The sequence below is a fragment of the Myxocyprinus asiaticus genome, chromosome 38 (assembly GCF_019703515.2).
Source record: "Myxocyprinus asiaticus isolate MX2 ecotype Aquarium Trade chromosome 38, UBuf_Myxa_2, whole genome shotgun sequence".
NCBI classification, from domain to species: domain Eukaryota; kingdom Metazoa; phylum Chordata; class Actinopteri; order Cypriniformes; family Catostomidae; genus Myxocyprinus; species Myxocyprinus asiaticus.
Genome location: NC_059381.1, coordinates 7,547,282 through 7,570,866, shown reverse-complemented (window position 1 = coordinate 7,570,866; position 23,585 = coordinate 7,547,282). Strand labels below are relative to the sequence as shown.

Below are 23,585 nucleotides of genomic sequence, written 5' to 3'. Positions count from 1 at the left end.
TATTTCTCAAACTACAGACTTTGATGTACTTATCCTCTTGTTTAGTTGTACATCTGGCCTTCCACATCTCTTTCTGTCCTTGATTGAGCTAGTTGTCCTTTGTCTTTGAAAACTGTAGTGTATACCTTTGTATGAAATTTTCATTTTTTTGTCAATTTCAAGCATTGCTTAGCCTTCATTCTTCAAAACAATGATTGACTGATGAGTTTCTAGAGAAAGCTGTTTCTTTTTTGCCATTTTTGACCTAATATTGACCTTTAGACATGCCAGTCTATTGCATACTGTGGCAACTCAAAAACAAACACAAAGACAATGTTAAGCTTCATTTAACGAACCAAATAGCTTTCAACTGTGTTTGATATAATGGCAAGTGATTTTCTAGTACCAAATTAGCAATTTAGCATGATTACTCAAGGATAAGGTGTTGGAGTGATGGCTGCTGGAAATGAGGCCTGTCTAGATTTGATCAAAAATGACTTTTTTCAAATAGTGATGGTGCTGTTTTTTTACATCAGTAATGTCCTGACTATAGTTTGTGATCAGCTGAATGCCACTTTGGTGAATTAAAGTACCAATTTCCTTCCAAAACAGCAAAATCTGTACATTATTCCAAACTTTTGGCCACCAGTGTATTTAAAGGTGCATTCAGTTATTTTTTTGTTCCTCATTAAAAAAGACTTAAAAACATGAATTGTAATTTTGCAATACAGTATAGGTAGGAAATCATGAGCACTTACATTAAAATGAAGACTCCAGTCATATCAGTAACCTTATAAAAGCTGTTTTATTCTACATGGAGATGGTCCACATATGGGGGCTGCCATTTTAGAATCACATGACCAGCCAAATACTACTCACTTAATCTCAGCAACCCTACTGTTATTTGACACTTTCACTCATTGATTAAAGTAATCATGGCTGACTGTGAATACTAAATTTCAACAATGACATCTGAAACTGAAAACTATTTTTTCTTTTAAATGATGCTGTATCCAAGCTGCTAGGTGTCAATGTAAGTTCAAGACGACACAAACACAAAAGTTACTGAGTGCATCTTTTAAGCAGTGTCAGACAGAATCAGCAAAAGACTTTCATCTCTCCACATCACCTCACAAATACGAGTGTGTTAATCACAACAGAGGATTTAAAGTCCGACAGTGATCGTCTTGAAATGTATTGTTGATTCAGCACTTTGATTGCTGTAACAGCAGCACACAGAAGGACTAAACCTAAACAGATGAAACTTCTTGCAGAGGATTTTAGCGTGCTGACTGTTATTCACTGTTGAGCACAGCAAGTTATCACACAAAAACGCTCTTCAAGAAGTGGCGTGTCTTAATTAATTTAAGAAATGCGTCTTCCATTAAACCAACCAACACAAAAAATATTAATATAAGTAGTCGACCCCACTAATCGAGCAGTCAGATGTTGGACGACTAGTCGATTAGTGGACCACCCTTGCACATCCCTTCTGTCTATTACCACATACTTCGAAAAAAGAAATTACGTTAGGAAACAGAAAACAACTGAAAACATATTAGTGTGGACGTGGCCTAAAACTGATACTGTAGTTCTGGCTCCAAAATCAGACTGAATGAGCTGCATTCAAAGCCGAAATTTTAAAACGGATGGTTTCGACTCTAAATTCTGATTCAATGAGCTGCATTCGAAACAATTGTAAAATGACTGTAAATGCACATTCTTTATTAATGCGCCAAGTTGATATGTTGAATGGCAACAGCAAACAGTATACAACTGTGCTTATTAATTATATGGCAGAAGAATCACTTGTTCCATTAATTATTAGTAACAAATCTATCTTTTTATTGAACATAGGTGTCTTTTATCATAGTGTAAGAGCGCTTGTTTGATAGTGCAGTTATTTTGTCAATTTTTTCTCCGTTAACTAAAAAATGTTCCAAATGGAGCCAAAGCAGCAAATTAAAATGAATGGAAATTCAGTAGAGTCAAAAGAAGATCCCCCAAACATAAACATATCATTAATAACTGATTAGGAAATAAATATGAGCTCAAATCTAGGTCCAGAATATCACAGGACAATATAACCAGTTACAGTGAGTCAGGTTCTCACAATATAACTTATATCAATGCAGGTGTCTTCCACATTTTTGTATCTTTTTTTTTTTCATATTATAAATTTGGAGTAAGGTTGTATAAGTAATCCTGAATTCTGATTTTTGCAGTCTCTTTCGATGAGAATGTACAGTATGTGTACCTTCTCATAGCTGTACTGCTCCTGCAGCAGCGTGGGAAGGCGTTCGAGGAAGACAGCCATGCAGGGGGCACGATTCAATCCCAGAATGCCCTGACTGCGGAGGACAGACCGGCAGGAGGCCAGAACATGATTCTGAGAGATCCAGTCTGGAGTACAGCGAATTAACAACACGTCCTGATAGACAGGGAAACAGACAGACAGACAAGGGAACAAGAGAAAGTCAAAAATTATTCCACTGTCCTCTGCTTTCAAATCAGTATTAAACATTTTTGAAAGGGTTGGTACCTTTGATCTCCCTGAGCAAGCAGCCACCCCTATGTGTGGTATCCAGGTGGTACAAACCACTGACCCCAATCCTATAACCACTGTCTGCAGGACTGAACCATCCTGAAAGGTGGGGGGGGGGTATTTTCAAAAATAGTTTTTTTTACAACAAATAAAACAACACTGGTAAGAAGTGTTTGACTCACCCTCAAAGACCAGATGTTGAGCACCCCTCCGATTCCTCCAGATACCAGGGCAAGACCGCTAGGACAGAAGGACAGCGTTTTTATAGCCGTAATGTGTCCAGTCAGTCGGAACACACACTTAGCATTGCCCCGCTGAAACACACAAATAAAGACGTGTCTTGCTTAAACCATGCTCTCAAAACCCAAAGAAGACCTTTAAGTGACACAATGTATCTTCCTAGAAGAAAAGTAAATTAAATGATGAGTGTAAATGGGTAATAAATAAAAAAGCTTAATTAACTGACTCCAAATAAATCACATTGAAAACAGATAACTGGTTAAATCTGACCTTGATGGCACTGCTCTTGTCCTGGCTGGTAGAGGGGGTGAGGAAATTGGGTACTGAGACATTAGCACCCCCTTGAGGAAGAGTCCACACGTACAGGAGGCCATTTTGACATCCACTAAGGAAATTAACATAAATCACAATTGTAAAAGTGTATGAATGATGTATTTTACCCTTTTACCCTTGAATCTAAATATCCTTAGGTACCAACCTGGCAAAATGGTGACATATTTCAAGACTAGTATTGCTTCAAAGCTCTTAAAGAAATATTTTGGGTTTAATACAACTTAAGCTCAATCGAAAGTATTTGTGGCATAATGTTGATTACCACAAAAATATATTTCAACTCGTCCCTTCATTTCTTAAAAAAAAAAAAAAAAAAAAAAAGCAAAAATCATGTTTACAATGAGACACTTAGAATGAGAGTGATGGGGGCCAATTTTTGGAGGGTTTACAGGAAGAAATGTGAAGCTTGTAATTTTATAAAGCAGTTACATTAATTATTATGTTAAAACTTGTGTTTTATTTGAGCTGTGAAGTTGTTTAAATAGTTGTTTTTGTGGTAAAAAAAAAAAACTGAGGCTTTACGGCATTGCATCGTCATGGCAACATAATTGTTAAACTGGATATTACTTTACACAGAAAAGGTTCGTAGGCAATTTTATCACACTCAAATCATATTAACATGCATATTGTTTAGGTCCTGTGGCTATATTTTTGAAATGGTGAGTATTTTAATGTTTACAGATTGTCCCCATTCACTTCCTTTGTAAGTGCCTCACTGTAACCTCGAAGGGACGAGATACATTTTTGTTGTAATCAACACTATGCAACAAATTCTGTCGATTGAGCTTAACTTGTATTGACGATACTGACGAATGATATTATTTTAGTTAATTCCTAAAGGATTTGATGTGACAAATTAATAAGGGGCCATACTATACAGTTTTGTAGCTTTTTTTTTCCTTGTAAAAGTTACTTGTTTATCAGGGTTACTTGCACAAAAAACCTTCATAATTCATCATTTAGTTTCCATTAACATTTTCCTCCCTCTCTCAGACCCATACAAGACCTTTAAAGCTTTCTAAAACATGTAACACTCACATTGCCATCATAAGACGAGGCTCCGTCCCTCGCCCCGGCAGAGGGCACCACTCAGCTGTGTTCACAGTCCCAGTGTGGAAGAGAGAGTGGAGGGTGACCCACGCGCCACTGGCACGACCCCAGATCTTCACTATCTCCGAGCGGCCTACAGACAGCAGCAGATGACCTGTGGGATCCCACCTAAGTGCACTCACGCACTCCTGTGGAGATAAAAGCAGGTCAAACTCCAAATGTGCGGGTTTATTTGTGTGTTCAATTTCACTGAGTAAATACCTAACTGTATATGTTCCATGGGTCTATTTAGTGTGGCGTGTTGGATCTGATTTGTGTTAGTAAATCAGTCTGATTTATGTTAGCAATTTGATTCATTCTGTTGGCTTGTTTAATGAACCGGTTAAAAAACTGATTCACCAATTTGTTTTAGACACTCAAAAGTCCCTATGTAGCCCTTACACTTTCATTATTGGAATGAATCAACTATTTAACACTATCGCAGTTATCATTATCGATTATTATCACCATTTAATTTTCCAAGTTCAAAGCAAGCTGAGCTCTATCAACAGCATCCGCCAATTACCACAGAAATCTTTTTTAAATGTTTTTTGAAGTGAGTAAATATTATTTTCTGTTGTAATCGACAATATTCCATGCTATTTATAGAGATAATCATCTATTGAATCTGGAATGTTCATTAAGTTATATAATTGTATTTAATGGAAGTTTTTATGTTCAAGTTGGATGTCATACAAATCGAAACCCTGATTGTGTTATGAACAGTGTTGGGTATAATCGGATAACAAAGTAAATATTTACTGTAATCTATTTACTTTTAGGCACAAAAAGTAGATAAAGTATTACATTTAAAATTCTTGTAATCAGATTACAGTTACTGACTTTCAGTGAAAGTAATTACTTTTAAGTACATTACTTATGTTACAAATATTTCCAAAAAAATATTATTTATGTTTAATACAATTAAAATTTGAATTCATGTGTTCATATGTAGGTCTGTTTGTTTCTGTGACAGCTGAAGGGTATGCGACATGAACAGGGAGAAAATAGACATTATTTTGAATTTGTTGAATGGAAAAAGAAAAATTTTGTTTTAGAAAGTAACTTAAAAGTAATCAGTAATGTGATTACTTTTCAATGAATAATCAGTAATCTGATTTTAATTTGAGAGAAGTAGTTAATTACTTTTTTCCAGTGACTTACCCAACACTGGATATAAATAAAAATGTTAACTCCTGTTCAAAGAAAATGTTGCTAAATGTTGCAGACTTGCTCTATAGTTTTACTCCCAAACAAATTTCTCACAGCCCGAACCGATCCAAAAGAATGTTTTTTTCATGATCCGAACATCATTAGAGTGCAATGAAGTGTGTGCGCTTTGAGAATTCCACACTCACAGGAAATGCTGTTAGAAGAATAGGAGGATCGGATTCATAGCTCTCTGCTGTTGCTAGGAGAATTTTGCCATCTGGATAACCAACTGCAAAAGGTTTATCTACACTGTACCAGGCCAGGCACTGAGGCGCTGAACACAAGAAAGAAAAAGATTGTAGGTCAGTCACCACAAAATGAATAACAATCTTTAAATATAGCTGCAAGCAGCGATGACGGGCCCAAGCACCATGGGTCCATTTCCACCTAATGGATTTCATAAAAATATTTAAGGTAGACAGATGCATTTGGCATTTTACATTATTCTAAACAATTTTGAAGCAATTTAGTTAAATATACAGTAAGAGGACTATTTTAAAGTTGGTTGTAAGAGCCACACTTCCTGCTGCCAGGTGGTGGTGCTATAACCGTGACCCAAAATAGTCACATCCATGTGATTAGCCCAAGACTAAATATACATCTCAATTTTGATCTAAATCACACTTCCTGTTTCCCATTTTTCCACCATTAATTTAATGCCTCGCCATGGCAACACCATTCGATATATCAAAAATCTGTTCAAAATTTAGCATCTTCAATGTATTGTCATAAAGTTTTCTAAATGTGGTGACAGTCTCATGAATCCCATAGGAGGAGTATTTAAAAGTTCAGAGACTGCAATATTCAAAAAATCCAAAATGGACAACTTCCTGTTGGGTGGAGCTAATAACTATAATTATGAAAGTTGTCCGGCTTGATGAGAACTATATATGTAAAAATTTTGGTGACTGTAGGTGAAAATAGGGGTGCTACAGAGGCCATTTTACGTGACCATGCTTGAACTTTTGCCCAGTCCTAATGGCCAACGACTCTGATGTGTGTGCAAAATTTCATTAAATTTTAAGCATGCCAAGTGCCTCAAAAACACCCAAATATAGGAAGGAATAATAACAATTAATTAATTAAATTTGATATTTAAGATACCATATATCCCTTGGCAATTTTACATCAGCAGTGTCTTGACATTATTCTAAAGAATTTTAAAGCAATACATGTAAACACATGAGGGCTATTTCAAAGTCTGTTAAAAGTGCCATACTTCCTGCTGCCAGTTGGTGACCCATAAGAGCTGCATCCATGTGATCAGCCTCATTACCACACATACAGCTGAATTTTCATCAAAATAAACCTCAACTCTAGATTTGAGACACTTCCTGTTTCCCATTTTTTGCCATAAATTTATTGCTTCGCCATGGCGACACCGTTCAAAATATAAACAATCTGTTTGCAATTTTGCATCTACAATGTCTTGGCATGATGTTGCTCAAATTTGTTGCCAGTCACATGAATCCCCTAGGAGTATTATTTAAAAGTTCAGAGCCTGCGATTTTCAGAAAATCCAAAATGGTGACTTCCTGTAGGGCAGAGCTATTAACTGTGAGTATGAAAGTTGTTTGGCTTGATGAGAACAATATATGTACAAAGTTTGGTGACTAAGTGAAAATGGGGGTGCTACAGAGACCCCGTTACATGCCCATTTTAAAGGGGGCACTACAGAGCCCTCCCTACATGCCCATGTGTGAACTTTTACCCTGTCCTAATGGCCGATGACTCTGATGTGTGTGCAAAATTTCAAGACATTTTAAGTATGCCAAGTGCCTCAAAAACAATCAAATATAGGAAGAAAGGAATAATAACAATTAATGCACTGCCATGGTAACAGTATTTAAGATATCAAAATATTCCTTTACAATTTTACATTAGCAGTGTTTTGATATTATTTTAAAGAATTTGCAGCAATTAAGGTAAACATAAGAGGGATATTTTTCAAGTCTGTTAAAAGTGCCATACTTCCTGCTGCCAGTTGGTGGTGCTACAACCATGACCATAGCCACATCAATGTGATCAGCCCACAAGGCCAAACATACGGCTCAATTTTGATGTAAATCACACAATGCACGCAGAAGATATGAGACACTTCCTTTTTCCCATTTTTTGACGTTACTTTATCGCGTCGCCATGGCAACACCGTTCAATATATAAAAATTCCGTTTGCAATTTAGCATCACCAATGTCTTGGTATGATGTCGTGCACATTTTGTACCTGTAACATGAAATCCCTAGAGAAGTATTTCAAATTCCAGAGCATGCATTTTTCAAACAATCCAAAATGGCCGACTTCCTGTTGGGCAGAGCAAATGACTTTCAGCGTGAAAGTCGTCCGGCTTGATGAGCTCTATATATCTACAAAGTTTGGTGACTGTAGCTCACAGGGATGTGCTACAGAGCCCCCCGAACATGCCCATCTTCTAGGTAGCACTACAGAACCCCCCTCTGCCCAGCCCTAATGGCCAACGACTCTAATTTGTGTGTAAACTTTCAAGCGTTTTCATTTTTAAGTACCCCAAAAGTACCAAAAACCTTGAAAAGAAGAAGAATCCTGAGAGGAACAATAGGGCCTCTGCACTTTCAGTGCTTGGGCCCTAACAAACACATTTCTGAAAAGCTTCTTTGAAAGGATATGTATAGTGAGAAGCACTATACAAACAAAACCAACTCGACTAACCTTCTTTCCTGTGGCAATGAGTGAGTTCTGTTCTCTCCACTCTCAAGTCCTCTGTGACCTCCAGCCAGCAGAGGGAGCCATCCAGCCGACCCACAAGTAGACTCTCAGGAGCGCTGGCCTGACTGCAGGCTTCCTGACTTAGGAATGGAGTGGACGTTTGTACCCATGAAAGCGCTGTTACCCACGAGGACTGAGCTTCTACATACGCCTGAGAACCTGCAACAGAGAATAACATTACTTCAGAAACAATGGGCTCTTGACCAACAAGTGTGTAATTTCAGTACCACTAGCAGCAAAAAACTGAATTGAAAAAAAATATGTGTACTAAGAGGTTTCCACTCTTCCATTGTTTGGACACCAGGATTTGACTGGACACACATGTTAGGGGCCATTCACACCAAACCTGTCCTTGCGCTAAAAAAGGCTAGAAGCAGCGCAACAAATATAACAAAAGTCAGGTGTGTCGAGATGCATTTTTAAAAGTTTAAGTTCTTTTTAACCTAGAAATTGTTAACGCTATAAACAGCGAGACATGACACAACAGTCAAAAATGTCTCCATCCATTTTCCTCCGCTCATTCGGGTCCGGGTTGTGGTGGCAGCAAACTCAGCAGGACAGCCCATTAGTACTTTTCCCTGGCAACATCCTCCAGCCCTTCCTGGGGGATCCCAAGGCATTCCCAGGCCAGCCGAGAGATATAATCTCTCCAGTGTGTTCTAGATCTGCCTCAGGGTCTCTTCCCAGTTGGACATGCCCAGAACACCTCCCTAGGAAGGCATCCAGGAGGCATCCTGACCAGATGCCCGAACCACCTTAACTAATATCTCGAAAATGTCTGTCTAGTCTATTTACATAGGAAAACTACTGAAAAACAGGCCAGATGAAAAAATGAGAAAAGTGTTTTATTAATGGTTGATTTTGATTTTCCCTGCCCACATAGCCTTGGTTACATCAGAAGAAAAGCTAATTTATTTCAGAGGTGGAGAAAATAAAAATTTTCATTATGAAACCTAATGATTTTTTAAAAAATTTTTTTAATAAAGTGCACTGATGAATCGTGCACAATAAGGCCAGTGAATAGGATCAGTTTTGATACTTGCTCTTAAAATGTTAATTAGGGCTGTCATGATTATGAAATTTAGCTGACTATTATTAGTCAAACAAATAATTTGATTAATTGTCTGTTTTAAGGCTCTCACACCATTATGACCATTAATTGTCATACAAATTGTCATGCTTTTGTCATAGGTGTATGTGTGCTTCATAACCCTTAAAAGTCATTTATTCATATTTAACTTTTACATGATTTTCTTTCAGGCTTTAAAAATGTATAAATTACATTGAAAATAATATTTTAAATATCAAAATATTTCAAAATAATTCAAATCTGTCTCACTTTTTGGTCAACTTTAGTTTTGGTCCATTTTGCCTTTGCATTGTTGTTGTTGGAACCCTGCCAACCTGAACAGATATTGTATATTATTATATTAATGTATGCAATAATACAGATATCTTTCCAAAATTCTTCACTTCCACACATTACTGTAAGGCTCTCGGATTAAACCCACAAGCCCTTATTTAACATGAAAAAACCTTTGAGATTCTGTGTTTCTTCATTCTAACATCTCGGGCGTAACAGAGCTCCTCTGTGTCACTGCATGTCATTAACACTGTATGTATGAACCCACAACGACAAATAACATTTGAAATTACACAATCGTTAAATTAAAGTGAAACTGGAGTGCTTTGCATTCACTAAAATCCTCGTTCATATTTTCACGGGAGTTCGGCGCGAAACTCCGCAGACGACGCGTGCATGACAGCGGTTCATGTCTGGTTCAGAAGTGGACAATCTTGACACTCTCTCAGTGCAGTCTGTGGTGCGGCTCATTAAGACGGTCAGAGTTCAGTTGAATGAGACACTCAAATGCACTGTTCATTCCCTTATTTGGACAGTAAAATGTTATTGGAATTTAAAGTGCACAATAATTGCGGCTATCTCAAATAACCGCTGTTAGATTAATTAACCGCTGTTAGATCAAATAACTGCAATCAGACAATTATTTAAAAATCGTGGCAGGCCTAATGCTAGTCATACTTTAACTATGATGTACAAAACATCTGCTCAATTAAACACAAGCTTTGTTAGCAGTGTTGTTGTTAGTGTGTGTAAGTGGATGTGTGATAGATGGCAGCTGATCTGACCGTTGACGGTCCAGATGTTGATGAGTTTGTTCTGGAAGGCGGCCAGTAGAGTTCCCCCTGCACTCCATGATACAGCAGACAGCAGATGAGACCCCATAGAGCCATCTGAACTCTGAGCATCCTCACTGCAGGATAGACACACACACACACACACACACTAGTTTACCTTGCTATCTAAAATTAGAACATACCACACTTATATTGTTTTTATATAATATAAACAACTGTAAAATATTTTATATATATTATATATAGAATCACAGTATCCAGATGACCAGAATATGTGTGCGTATGTCTCACCTGACACTGCAGGTGTGTGTGTGCAAGAGCTCTGCAGTGTTTGGTGAGATGGTCCAAATTCGGACAGTTCCATCCTGTGAGCCGGTGGCCAACAGTCCTTGATCACCATTCCAGCTGCAGCTGCTCACCTGCACACACAACAGCCAATCAGATACTGTATAAGACCAGTTTTGGTCACTAAATATAAAAAAAAAAAAAATTTGATTGTATATATGTTTCTGTGTATGTTAGTATCTACATCTTCTTTACCCTGTTCTGATGTCCTTCCAGCTTCCTGATTGGGCATTTTCGCAAGTCTCCAGCCATGTCACTGTAGGTCTGGGGTCTGGCACTGTTGTCTCTCTCGGAGACTGCCAGGGCCTGGACCAGCAGCTTTGCCGCCCACTGACGGTGTCTGCTGGTCAGTCGCGCTGACAGGGCACAGGCGGCCAGCGCATTAGCCAGCTCCAAAGGACCGACCCGTACCCCCGTTTGAGAGAGAGGGGGACCTGAGGGTGGGGGGCTTCCACCTTCTGTCCAAATGACAAGAAGAGTATAGAATTAACCCTGAGCTATTGTTAGTTGTTCTATGGATGTTAAAAATTATTCAATAGATAAGTCACTGGAATCAGTGTCACAACCAACAAGGTTCCCACACATTTTGACCAATTAATTGATGATTTGAATTAATTGATGATTTTAACATGAGTTTTCCTGTTGTTCATAATTATTATTATTAATTCAATAATAGCTGATTAATTAAATAATAAAATAATGTGACACCTTTCTAGCATGAAGTATTTATTCTCTCCTAACTGAAAGCACAAAACTGTGCAAAGTGACAAAATCACAGCCAATGGAAACAAATTTGATGTTTACTATGCAGCTATGTGGAGTGAAACTGACCAATGAGGTTTGACTATGGGTAAGTGACTATGGGTATGTGTCGTACCTGGTTGGGACACTATGTTAAAAGTTACACAGCAAGAATTTATAGCTAAATTCTAAATGAAACATGAAACATAAAAACCTTTATAATTTTGTACATTTCCTTCTGATCCTAGTAGTTTAACAAAACTTGACGCAATATACAAAATATATACAATATTTACCCTTTGTTTCTGTTGATTCACTTCTTTCTGCACTGTAACGGTATCGGATGCCTTTCTCTGTCAACAGCGATACCAGATTCTGTGTGACCAGGAAGGTGGGTGGAGTCAGTTCCCTTGGCTCTTGTGCTGGCCCCTTGAGGGCAGAGCTTTGTCTCATCCTCTGCTGTGGATCAGTGATGGCGCTGATGTTCATTCCTGTAGCAGCAGCCATGAGATCCTGAGAGGTAGAACGTGCAGGTGAGAACATGTGATTACGGGGGAGACAAGATGATTAAATGAGCAGACAACGAGAAAATGATGAAGACAGTTGCAAGGATAATGAGGTGAGAAACATTAGCAAGCCAAAACAAAGAGGTAGAGAAAGACAGCTTAAAAGGGAAGGAGGCATAGAGACAAAGGGTGTGTGAGAGAGAGAGAGAGAGAGAGAGAGAGAGAGAGAGAGAGAGAGAGAGAGAATCTACCTGAGTGCAGATGTCCACTAATTCTCGGTAGGCAGCAGGACTGTGGGACACTAAACTTCCAATAGCTGAGCTGAGGAAGGACAGGAAGGCGGAGCCTGTGTGATCACTCACACAGCCACGGTCCACTCCCTGCTGGTCTACACCCATGTGGACACGCCCACCTGCTGCTAGACACATTAGCCTGACCAGGATACGGACATCAGCCAATCCTAGAGCCTCCAGACCGCTTGAATGATTACAAACTGAACTACAAAAAATATATTTATATATATATATATATAAAAAGTATTTGACATCACCAAACACATTTATCAACCTTTTCACACCTAGTTTAAATTTTTGTCAGTATGTATGATTCAAAAACATGCATGGAACACATATCTTTGAACAATAGCACACCAATTCCGAAATATTTTACTGTGATGATTTGTCACTTTTTTCAGAAGCAAGGTTGATATTTTTAATTGTTAAAGGGATAGTTCACCCAAAAATGAAAATTCTTTCATCATTTAATCACCCTCATGCCATGTGACAAAGATTTTTAGAATAATATTTCAGCTCTGTAGGTCCTCACAATGCAAGTGAATGGGTGCCAACATTTTGAAGCTCCAAAAAGCACATAAAGGCAGCATAAAAGTAATCCATAAGACTCTAGTGGTTAAATCCATGTCTTCAGAAGTGATATGATAGGTGTGGGTGAGAAACAGATCAATATTTAAGTCATTTTGTACTATAAATTCTCCTCCCTGCCCAGTAGGTGACGATATGCATGAAGAATGCGAATTGCTTAAAACAAAAGAAGAATGTGAAAGTGAACGTGGAGACTGATAGTAAAAAAGGACTTAAATATTGATCTGTTTCTCACCCACACCTATCATATCACTTCTGAAGATATGGATATAACACTAGAATCATATGGATTAATTTTACGGTGCCTTTATATGCTTTTTGGACCTTCAAAATTTTGGTACCCATTAACTTGCATTGTGAGGACCTACAGAGCTGAGATATTCTAAAAATCTTTGAGTTCAGTAGAAGAAAGAGAATCATACACATCTGGGATGGCATGAGGGTGAGTAAATGATGAACCTATTTTCATTTTGGGATAGTGTGTTTTTGAAAAAATTTTGCAAATATATTTAGCTAACAAAAGTTAGCATTTGACATCACCAAACATGCAAACATGTTTACCAAACTATTCATGCCAAGTTAGAATTTTCGTGACAAAAAATTATTTAGTGACCAATACAATAATTAAGAAATATTTTACTTTTCAGAGGCAAGGATGATTTTTTTTTCATTGTTAAGATTCCGAAAACAACTAATTGACAATTAAAAAAATTAAACAAATGCAAAAATTTGTGGTGTTTGCAAAAAAAAGAAAAAAATTCATGCATGAAATGCATCTCTATGTACACCAACACACCAATTCCAATAGGTTGATTTTTTTTTCCATAAGATTCCAATAATAACTAATCAACCATTCGAAAAATCTGAAAATTCTCAACTGAACAAATTTGGTGTGGAAAAATGTTTGCGAATATATATTACTGTCCTAGTATTTAGTTCCATTAGATGAAGTATGAACAGGTCTTATATCTAAGACCAAAATAACACAAATTTGGAACAAGCCCTAAAATGCATAGGTAATTTTTTTCACATAACTCATTCGTGTAAGTATTCATCCGATGCAATTCAATGCATTTTCTAGTTTTGTCAATGAAAATAAATTCTAATGATCAAATCATTTCTAATGATTACTTGTAACCTCAGGTTGGTCCAGGAAGACTGTCACTAAAATAAGTAAGCTATATAAATATCAGTGAATGAAAACATCTGCTAAATGTCAGTTTGCCACTCGTTTTTTACTAAATCTAAATCTGAACATAAATATGATATTTACCATTGTCTATAATGTATACATAGATAACAGATGGAAACAAATACAATTATTCTTTTAATATACATATAAAAAATGATATGATAATAATAATAATAATAATAATAAAAAATAAGAAAAATAGCCAAAAATGGATGGTCATTTTGATCTACAGTACATATGCATTTTGGGCTAGTCTGCCACTACAGTTGATACTGGGCAGTGAAGGAAGTCAGTTCTATGTGTGAGAGTGATGGTGTTACCTCGAGGAGGTCTGTGAGAGAGCTCTCATCACCATACTGTATGCCAGCAGGATCTGAGCTGTGGAGGTGACTCTCCTCAGAGCCAACAATCTCTCCTGAGGCTCCCTCAGAGATGCAGCCTGCTCTCCTAGACTTAAAGGAACTGAGGAGCGCTTCAACTCAGTGCTAATCACACCTAAACACACACAAAAATGCATTTCATAATAAGTCCAGAAAACAGAGAAAGCTGGAGACAGTTTGGACTCTCAGTGGTCGCTTTTCATCTCAATCAGGCGGTCTTTTTCTGTCCAAGTGGGTGGTTCTTGGTCAGAATAATCTGCAATGTGGACCACACTTTATGGTGATGGTCAAAAGTCTAGCTGTATGAGAATACTAAGCAATAAAGGTGTCAGAACTCTTTGTCCCACTATGTTTTCCAATATAAAACATTGAATGTAAACATTACCTTTGTAAAGTAGGCTGCTGTCTCCACTGACTGAGCCACTGACTAAAGCTCCGAGCGGGTCATGTTCAGTGAAGGGGATTGGGTCAGGCACAGGCTTCTTTTCACTCAGACCCAGAGGTCTCAGAAGAGTCCCAAAATCCTCCAAACCCGTCAGCCTGTCTGGGTCAGAGTCTTCCTGGTTACCTGGATCCCATTCATCTAAGACACACAATTTCAAATCATTATACAGTATGTTCATTTAATTCAGTGCACAAGATTCAATTCACCCAAAAATTAAAATTCAGTCATCATTTATTCACTCTCATGTTTTGGGTAAATAATAATGACAGAACTTTCATTTTGGGCTAACTACTGTATCTCTTTAATGGAAATTATGCCTATATACATACCGTCCGATGTACCATCCAGTTGACCAATCAGATCAGAGGCCACACCTCTTGTTCTGAAAACACAATCGGAGTTATTATGGCAAAAATATACGCAGTTCTTGGAAACATATCTACCTTCAACACGTCCAACGGTGTCAAAAAAAAAGCAGTTTTGCTGCCTTGATTTCCAGTAAAAATATCTGAACATGCTTAAAACATGACACATTCAGCCGAGAAGCAAAATGACATGAGATATTTAGTCTTGTTGTCAGAGAAATCAAAATGTGAGGTTTATGCTTAACAAAATAAATAAAATAAAACTATTCGCTAAAGGCCTGTTCACACCAAACCCGTTTTTTCGGAACGATTGTTTGTTCCGAACGAGCTTTTGAATGGTACAATGGATTTCTATGGCGCTGTTCACAGCGGGTCCAACAAATCGTCACCCGACAATCCGAAGATTTTGTTTCGGAGAGTAGGACGATTAATTTTTCTTTGGACTGCGATGAAAACTGACTGACCAATGAGAAGAGCTTTTTGTCATTTTTCCAGAGTCATTGCAGCTGCTCAATCCAGCATGTTGGTGGCGCTAACCAAATGGCAAACACCGGCACTGATGTGAAGCTTTTGATTTTGAAAGTCTGCTTATGGTGTTTTTTCTTAATGTACATTATTTAATATGTATATCAATGTCACTGTATATTCTCATGGCATTAAGAATAGCAGCAAGGTTCAGCAAGTTCGTTTGCACAAAGCTCGTAGTAAATATCCCATAAAAAGATCTGTCACATGCAATGTTTTAGACAAACGAATTTCAGAACCACACTGCTATTTTTATTGCAAGGAAAATATAACAAAGTATTCCAATAATTTAAATAAAGAAAAGAGAGTGAGCAGTGTTTTCTTTTGTATTATTTTTAATATAGGCATCATATTTTATACTATACCTGTTATTCTCAATGTACATTATTCCATAAGTATTTATATCACTGTACCTTGTGTTCTATTATCCAGGCATTAATCCAGCCATTATAAAAAGAGAAGTTGAGTTCGGGAGTCTGGAATATAGTCCTGCTTGTAACAAAATACATGTGCAAATAAATATGAAACAGCACTCTTTACTCATCTCACTAGCATTAAAAACAAAGATTATATAATCCTCAAAATGCATCAGCACCATGGAAAGAACATAATGAACAGTTATGCCAAAGTAGGTAAATAAATGCTTTGACAGCGTTCAGTATATTAACCCTCAGCTATTCATACGGTAATGTGCTGAGGCGATCAATGCAAATGGTGAATGCCCCTGAGGCAAGTTTATATATATAATATATTTTAAAATGCAATTTATTCCTGTGATGTATAGCTGAATTTTCAGCATCATTACTCCAGTCTTTAGTGTCACATGATCCTTCAGAAATTATTCTAATATGCTGATTTGCTGCTCAAGAAACATTTATTATTATCATCAATGTTGAAAACAGTTGTGAACAATTTTTTTCAGGATTTTTCGATGAATAGAAAGTTCAAAATAACAGCATTTATCTGAAATAGAAAGCTTTTGTAACATTATACACTACCGTTCAAAAGTTTGGGGTCAGTAAGAATTTCTTTTTTTTTTTTTTTGGAAAGATATTAATACTTTTATTCAGCAAGGATGCATTATATTGATAAAGTGACAGTAAAGACATTTATAATGTTACAAAAGCTTTCTATTTCAGATAAATGGTGTTATTTTGAACTTTCTATTCATCAAAGAATCCTGAATTTTTTTATATATATATATATATATATATATTGTGTATATGCCCTATATCAGATATTACATTTAATTCTGTTCCCAGGGGAGGGGTCTTTGTCTCCTCAGGTGTGAATCACATCAATATTCATGATCATTCACGCCTCCTCGCATATGGCCTTTCTAACACTAAAAGTGTCTTACAAAAGTTAAATGACTATATTGTTTTGTATGAATGAGTGATCAGGATGGTTTTCACATCATTTTGTAGCAAAAACTCTAGGCTACAAGATCCAGTTCTCAAAAGTCTTGTGAACAAATGTTTAGTATGTGTTATATGGCCTTATTTCAGTGAATTAAAAACCACGCATAAATGTTTTCTCAAAAATACAAACATGTACATACATGTTGCTCACATATTATTGTAGCCCAGTTTGTGCTGAATACAGTGTTATCAGACTTTAGCCATTAATATGTTTTTAAGCAACTGAAAAAAGCACAACTGTCAAGGCATGTCAAAATTTCTCCAGGGCCCAAAAACACCCTCAGACCCCAGAGGGTTCATCTCTAACAGCTGAAGGGTGCGGAGAGGAGACTGGTATAACAACAGCACCACCTACTGCACAGGGAGAAATAGTTTTTGTTTCATTTCTTTACTGATTCAGTGTGAATAGAACTTCCGTCAGATGTTTGTCTCACAAAATCATCACGGATTTGGTGTGAACAGGCCTTAAGAAAAATAAACTTGTTTTCTCTTTGAATTCATCTTATTTTTCTTAAAACAAGACAACAATACTGACTTTTGCAGTGAACGTGTCCTCATCCTCACCTGTCCTGTTTGGAGCTCATGACTCCCAGGTTGGAGGCCAGATATTTTTCCCTACATGTGCTGCACAGGAGGTAGTATGGGCTGCCCGATCCGCATTCCCCTCCGAACCAGCCGTCAACGTAGGCCCCGTTGCTGCGGTAACCACGGCGACCGGCGCTTTGACCGCAGCCCGGGTGATGACGCTTCATGTGGTTGTTGAACTGCAGTGTGAGAGTGTTACACAGCTCACACTCCACCATCTCATGAGGATCTGGGTGATCTTCTCTTCCCTGAGAAAGAGAGACAGAGAGAGTGAGAGAAAACATTTTAAAATTATATTCAGACAGAAGGATAGATAAAACAATATAACAATAGAGCAAAAGAGCAATAGAACAATATAGACAGACGGACAGATATCATCTCCAGTACCTCTACCATCCAAAGCGTGTCCCTCTCAGAGGTGATGAACTCTGGGGTGAGAAGCTCCTCGTAAGGTTCTTCCTGGTACGGGTCGTCCATGTAGCCCAGCTCGGACTCTTCTTCAGCAGCAAACGGGTTTGTTTCAGCACGCTCAGGCCACTCTGTCACACCCACTTCCTGTCTGTACAGCGTCGGGACAGGACTGGGCGACGGGGAGTCTGACAAGCAAAAAACATGAGCAACCTTCACTGCAGAGTCACTGAAATTGGTTCCTCTTGATGTATGTCTTCACATTCACATCACATTTACATTCAACTGACTGTCTGACCTGCTCTCCTGAAGGAAGTTCTCTGTCCTACTCCAGATCGCTGTCTGCGGGCAGGCGGAGGTCTGTTCCTGGTCAGGTGAACATCTAAGAAGTTCTCTCTCTCCACCAGGTCCAAACCTGCTAACAGGCTGCAAGAGGAAAACACATTGGAATACACACAATAAATAAATAATCCAATACTGTCAAACATTTGTGTGCGTGTGCTTGTTTACATGCATACAGAGGCGTTACAGCATCAAGTAATGTTTTTGCCCCCACTAAAAGCAAGTCTTTTCAATACAATGGCAGTTGATTGTGACTCACTTCAAAACTTAAAGGGATTGTTCATCCAAAAATAAAAATTCTCTCATTATTTACTCACCCTCATGCCATACCAGATGTGTATGACTTTCTTGCTTCTGCTGAATACAAATGAAGATTTTAAGAAGAATATCTCCATACAATGCAAGTGAATGGTGCCCAGAACTTTGAAACAAAGGTAGCATAAAAGTAATCCATATGACTCCAGTGGTTAAATCCATGTCTTCACAAGCAATATGATAGGTGTGGAATATTTAAGTCCTTTTTTACTATAAATTCTCCTCCCTGCCCAGTAGGTGGTGATAAGACAAAGAATGAGAATCACCAAAACCAAAATTGAAGATTTATAGAAAAAAAGCACTTAAATATTGTATTAAATACATGTATCTGTTTCTCACACCTATCATATCGCTTCTAAAGATATGGATTAAACCACTGTAGTCATATGGATTACTTTTATGCTGCTTTTTGGACCTTCTGGCCACATTTTAGTTGTGCCTACAGTGCTGAGATATTTTTCAAAAGATCTTTATGTTCAGCAGAAGAAAGTCGCACACATCTGGGATGGCATGAGGTTGAGTAAATGATGAAAGTGAACTATCCCTTTAAACAAGGACCCAACATTCTCATAACAGTCCATGCCAAGTCTTCTGAAGACATACGATTATGGTTTTATGAGCGTTATGAGAGAAGCTCATTCACAGTGGCTCACATGTTCACGTACAAACTTGCGTTGTTTAGCTTTAAAAGCAATGCAAGTACTCACAAGAATGCATACTTTGAGTAAATTATAACAAAAGTTTCATTTTTGGGTGAACTGTTCTTTAATAAACAGATAAGTGGAGCAGGATTTTTATTTCACAGTGAGAGGGGGCTCCCCAGTATGAAGCAACAGAACTAAAGACCAAATTTCCAATAAGTCTAGATGTGCGATGCTCTTACTGGTCACAGTTGGCTCGGACAGAAACTCGACATGAACATGACACAGATGAAGCTCTTGTCGCCTTATCGCATTATGGCTGATTTAGACACAGTGTGTGTGTGTGTGTGTGTGTGTGTGTGTGTGTGTGGTGTGTGAATTCACCTCTCGTTGGGTTCTCTGCTCTCCTGCAGTGTCATTGGAGCAGGAGACTCAGGGCACTGCACTGTCTCTGGTCCTTCAGATGAAGGCGTATCAGTGGCGCCCCCTGCTGATGAGTCCTCTCCGGCCTGGTGCTCCTCTGTTAGAGGGTGTTCCAGCATCCAGCTCGCCAGCACCTCAATGGTGCGTGAATCTATCTCGCCCGTGACCCCTGAGAGAGAGAGTTCACCCAACATTCATGACAAAATACAATTCTAAATAAAAACTTGTTTTAAAACCTCAAAATAACTAAAAAAGCTAATGAGTTGCCAAATCGTTTTACATTTTAAGATTAAATGGCAAAAAATAACATTTTAGATGCGATGTTAATGAATGTATGCAATAAAACCAGAATATGCACAACCCATGACTTCTTTAGCTGAAATATGATTCAGCTGAACTTGAATAGTGAACATTCAAGACACAAAATAAAAGACAGCATGCAGTGCTCTGCTCTTATTTTTCAGGATTTAACTCTGTGTTCCCATGGGGGAGAACAGTGAGGGGGTCATTAAAGCAGAATCTCAAACGGGGAGTGTAAGTGAGTGTATTTAGTGTAATATAACAGCATTTATCAGCAGTCACCATTAAATAATTAGTGACACAAAAATAATCAAAATCAGGACAAAATCCCATTTAATTACCCATTATTGATATTTCTATGTGTGAATAACTCAAATCATTAAAGAGATAATTCACCCAAAAATGAAAATGCCATTATTTACTCACCCTAATGTTGCTCCAAACCTGTATGACTTTCTTTCTTCCATGGAGCACAAAAGGTGAATTTTAAGAAAGTCTTTGCATCGTTTATTTGCTATATAATGACAATGAATAACGACTCTGGCCTGTACAGCTAAAAAAAGCACTGTAAAAGTAATAGATATTAATTGTGCACTATAGTCCAAGTCTTCTGAAGACATATGATCATTTTGTTTGATGAACAGAATGAAATTTAAGTCTTTATTACCTCTCAAATAAAATTAACAATAAACTTGATTTACAGAGTTCATTAAAGTTTTGATATGACTTGAGACTAAATAACAACTTAAATAGACTTAAAATGTACATATGGCTTCAGAAGACTTGGAATATAGTGCATGAGTCATATCTTTCATTCATGAGTCTTAGTTACTTTTACTGTAATTACTGTATATGTTTTTGTTTTTTTGGCCTAGTTTTATTCAGTTTTACATTTCACAGAAGAAACAAAGTCATGTGGGTTTGGAGCGACATTACGGCAAGTAAATTATGACAGGAGTACTACTCCTTTAAAGAGTAGCTGTCTGTTTTCTAATCTTTGAAAATTCAGCAAAACTGATTATTGTAACTGTATTAGAGCAGTTTTTACAGTCATATCAGCACATGATTGCTTTTAAACCAGGTCAGAATGAGTTTGGCTGGATGTTGCAAGCACTCTTGGGTACCTGCTGCCTCCATTGCCCTGTAGATGTGTCTCATTGAGAAGCCCATTTCAAGCAAGCGAACTGGGACAAACATTTGGGGCTGTTCTGAAGGACAGAAATGAAAAGGTTAATTGACGAGTTAGAATGTGCCATGACTGGGCTGACTGGTGCAGTCAGTCAAGAAAATATGATTCCTCAACAATTTATGAACTCCTTGCATTGAATAATTAAAGCACAAGTTTCAGCCAATGTGCTTTCACAACTCTTTAAACTCTTCAAATTTTAAAAAGAAAAATGTGTCAAATACAATAAGAAAATAAATTGGTTTGGTAATTCATTGTAAGACTCAACAGAGGGTGTGAAATTGCACAAAAAACAGGCAAATAAAATTTCTTGCAATCAGTGAGTATGTGACAAATTAAGACATCCTTGCAAAGCAAGACAGCATAGAGAGTGCATACAGTCAATTAAAGTGCAAATCATGTGCAGACTGTTAGGGGGTAGGTAAGAGGAAGCTCTCCCACCTGACACTACCAAATGTAATCAAATAATCACAGGAACCAATTCCTTATTTGTTAGACTACCCTCTCCTCTTGGCTAGTCTTACCCACGGGGGTCCTGGTCTGGCCGCAGGGCTCCAGAAAGCTGGTCTGCTGCTCAGTAAATCCCTCACAGGATGCTGAGGAAGTCAGGCTTAACCCAGGGGGCAGAACTGGACTGTGGACTAGACCTGCCAATGTGGGAAAACGGGCCAGCACCATCCGCCTAAATAGACCAGCCACACACACAAGCACACAAAGGAAAACTGCTAGCACCAGCTACTAAGCAATCATGCAGTTAAACAAGGGTGTTAAAACTTTTGTGAGTGTGTGGTTCGTTGACAGGTCAATCAACACTGCGCTGTTAGGAGCATGTGTTTCTAGAGTTAAGAGCACACACACAGCTTTACAAACACACACACTCACCTGTGTTCTCACTCGCACTCTCAATGACTTGTGTGTGAGTGTGTGTCACAGAAGATCTGGAGCAAGAACATCCAGACATGGTGTGTATGAGTGAGTGTATGTGTATCATTTCTCATGTTCTGACCAAAATATCAGACTTTTAATTGACAGTTAACAAGTACATTTTACATAATAATGACCTGATTTATATCAGCTTTAACATTAAGACATCCCTAATATTGAATACATTTCTTAAGAAGTCAGAGAGAAACTCACTGTAATAAGTTTATGGGCAGGAAAGGGTTAAAGTTCTCCAGGCCATCAGCCTGCAGGGCGGTGAGGAGGGATACTGTGAGGTCATTGGTGGAGGGGGAAGCTGATTGGCCGAAGACGGCGGTACCCTCAGAACCATTGCTGTAGAGTGAGACAGAACTGGAGGATTTGGACACGGGCTGAGAGGAGTGACTTCCAGAATCTACACAAATAGAGACATTAATCTGGTCAGTTGACAATGAAAATAGTGGAACATAAGTAGTCCATTTAGGGTAGCTAATATACCATGCACTGACTGGCTGCACTGACAACAGCTGATAGAGAGGAAACAAATTTTCTCTCTTACCCTTAGAATTAAACAGGCTATTTCTGAATACAAAAACACATCCTGTGTTAACAGCCCATTACTCTGTTATTTCAAAAGAGCAAGGAAAATGATATTTTCTATGATATCGCCACTTTAAAATCTTCTATATTTGCAACCCTAAAATAATGAATAAACAGTATTCAACAACACACCTGATTCTAGTTTGGTAAAAAAAACAATCATATATAGGGTTGGGAATGGTAAGGAATTAAACGATTCTGGTTCCTTAAGACTTCTATTAACAATTATTTTAGTACTTAGAAGAATAAATATTTGGAAATAAGAAATACAATTCTTATTGGATTTACAGCCTTCAGCAGCCTGTTACCAAATGATTAGATCATGCCGATTCTTGCAAAATCTACGTTTACACCTTTTTAATTAAGATATTTTATTAATGAATTCTTATAAAATAACACTAATTACATCAAAACTCATAATGTGTATCTTTAACTTCACATTTTCATATCAACAACCATCAAGTAATTATTCTGATTTAAAGGGATAGTTCACCCAAAAATGAAAATTCTCTCAACATCTACTTACACTCATGCCATCCCAGATATGTATGACTCACTTTCTTCTCCAGAATACAAATATTTTTAGAAAAATATCTCTGTAAGTCCATACAATGCAACTAAATGGTTGCCAGAAATCTGAAGGTCCAAAAAGCACATAAAGGCAGCATAAAAGTAATTCATATGACTCCAGTGGTTTAATCTATGTCTTCAGAAGCGATATGATAGGTGCTATATGATAAGTCTTTTTTTTACTATATTTTATCC

At 37.7% G+C, this 23,585-nt stretch overlaps 1 protein-coding gene across 1 annotated transcript in view; it reads right to left on the bottom strand.

The window, feature by feature from the left end:
• Positions 1-23,585, bottom strand: part of LOC127428825 (probable E3 ubiquitin-protein ligase HERC1) — a 117,856-nt gene that overhangs the window by 24,600 nt on the left and 69,671 nt on the right. Inside the window, exons 39-60 of the mRNA XM_051677441.1 lie at positions 22,437-22,635; positions 21,824-21,981; positions 21,238-21,321; positions 19,775-19,982; positions 18,391-18,518; positions 18,072-18,280; positions 17,664-17,932; positions 15,118-15,170; positions 14,729-14,926; positions 14,284-14,458; positions 12,142-12,388; positions 11,681-11,897; positions 10,839-11,101; positions 10,590-10,717; positions 10,290-10,414; positions 8,085-8,300; positions 5,545-5,672; positions 4,136-4,335; positions 3,035-3,149; positions 2,707-2,838; positions 2,522-2,623; positions 2,237-2,410 (exon numbers count right to left, since the gene is read on the bottom strand). Of these exons, the coding sequence (XP_051533401.1) occupies positions 2,237-2,410; positions 2,522-2,623; positions 2,707-2,838; positions 3,035-3,149; positions 4,136-4,335; positions 5,545-5,672; positions 8,085-8,300; positions 10,290-10,414; positions 10,590-10,717; positions 10,839-11,101; positions 11,681-11,897; positions 12,142-12,388; positions 14,284-14,458; positions 14,729-14,926; positions 15,118-15,170; positions 17,664-17,932; positions 18,072-18,280; positions 18,391-18,518; positions 19,775-19,982; positions 21,238-21,321; positions 21,824-21,981; positions 22,437-22,635 (3,728 nt within the window). The remainder of the gene's footprint in view (positions 1-2,236; positions 2,411-2,521; positions 2,624-2,706; positions 2,839-3,034; positions 3,150-4,135; positions 4,336-5,544; positions 5,673-8,084; positions 8,301-10,289; positions 10,415-10,589; positions 10,718-10,838; positions 11,102-11,680; positions 11,898-12,141; positions 12,389-14,283; positions 14,459-14,728; positions 14,927-15,117; positions 15,171-17,663; positions 17,933-18,071; positions 18,281-18,390; positions 18,519-19,774; positions 19,983-21,237; positions 21,322-21,823; positions 21,982-22,436; positions 22,636-23,585) is intronic.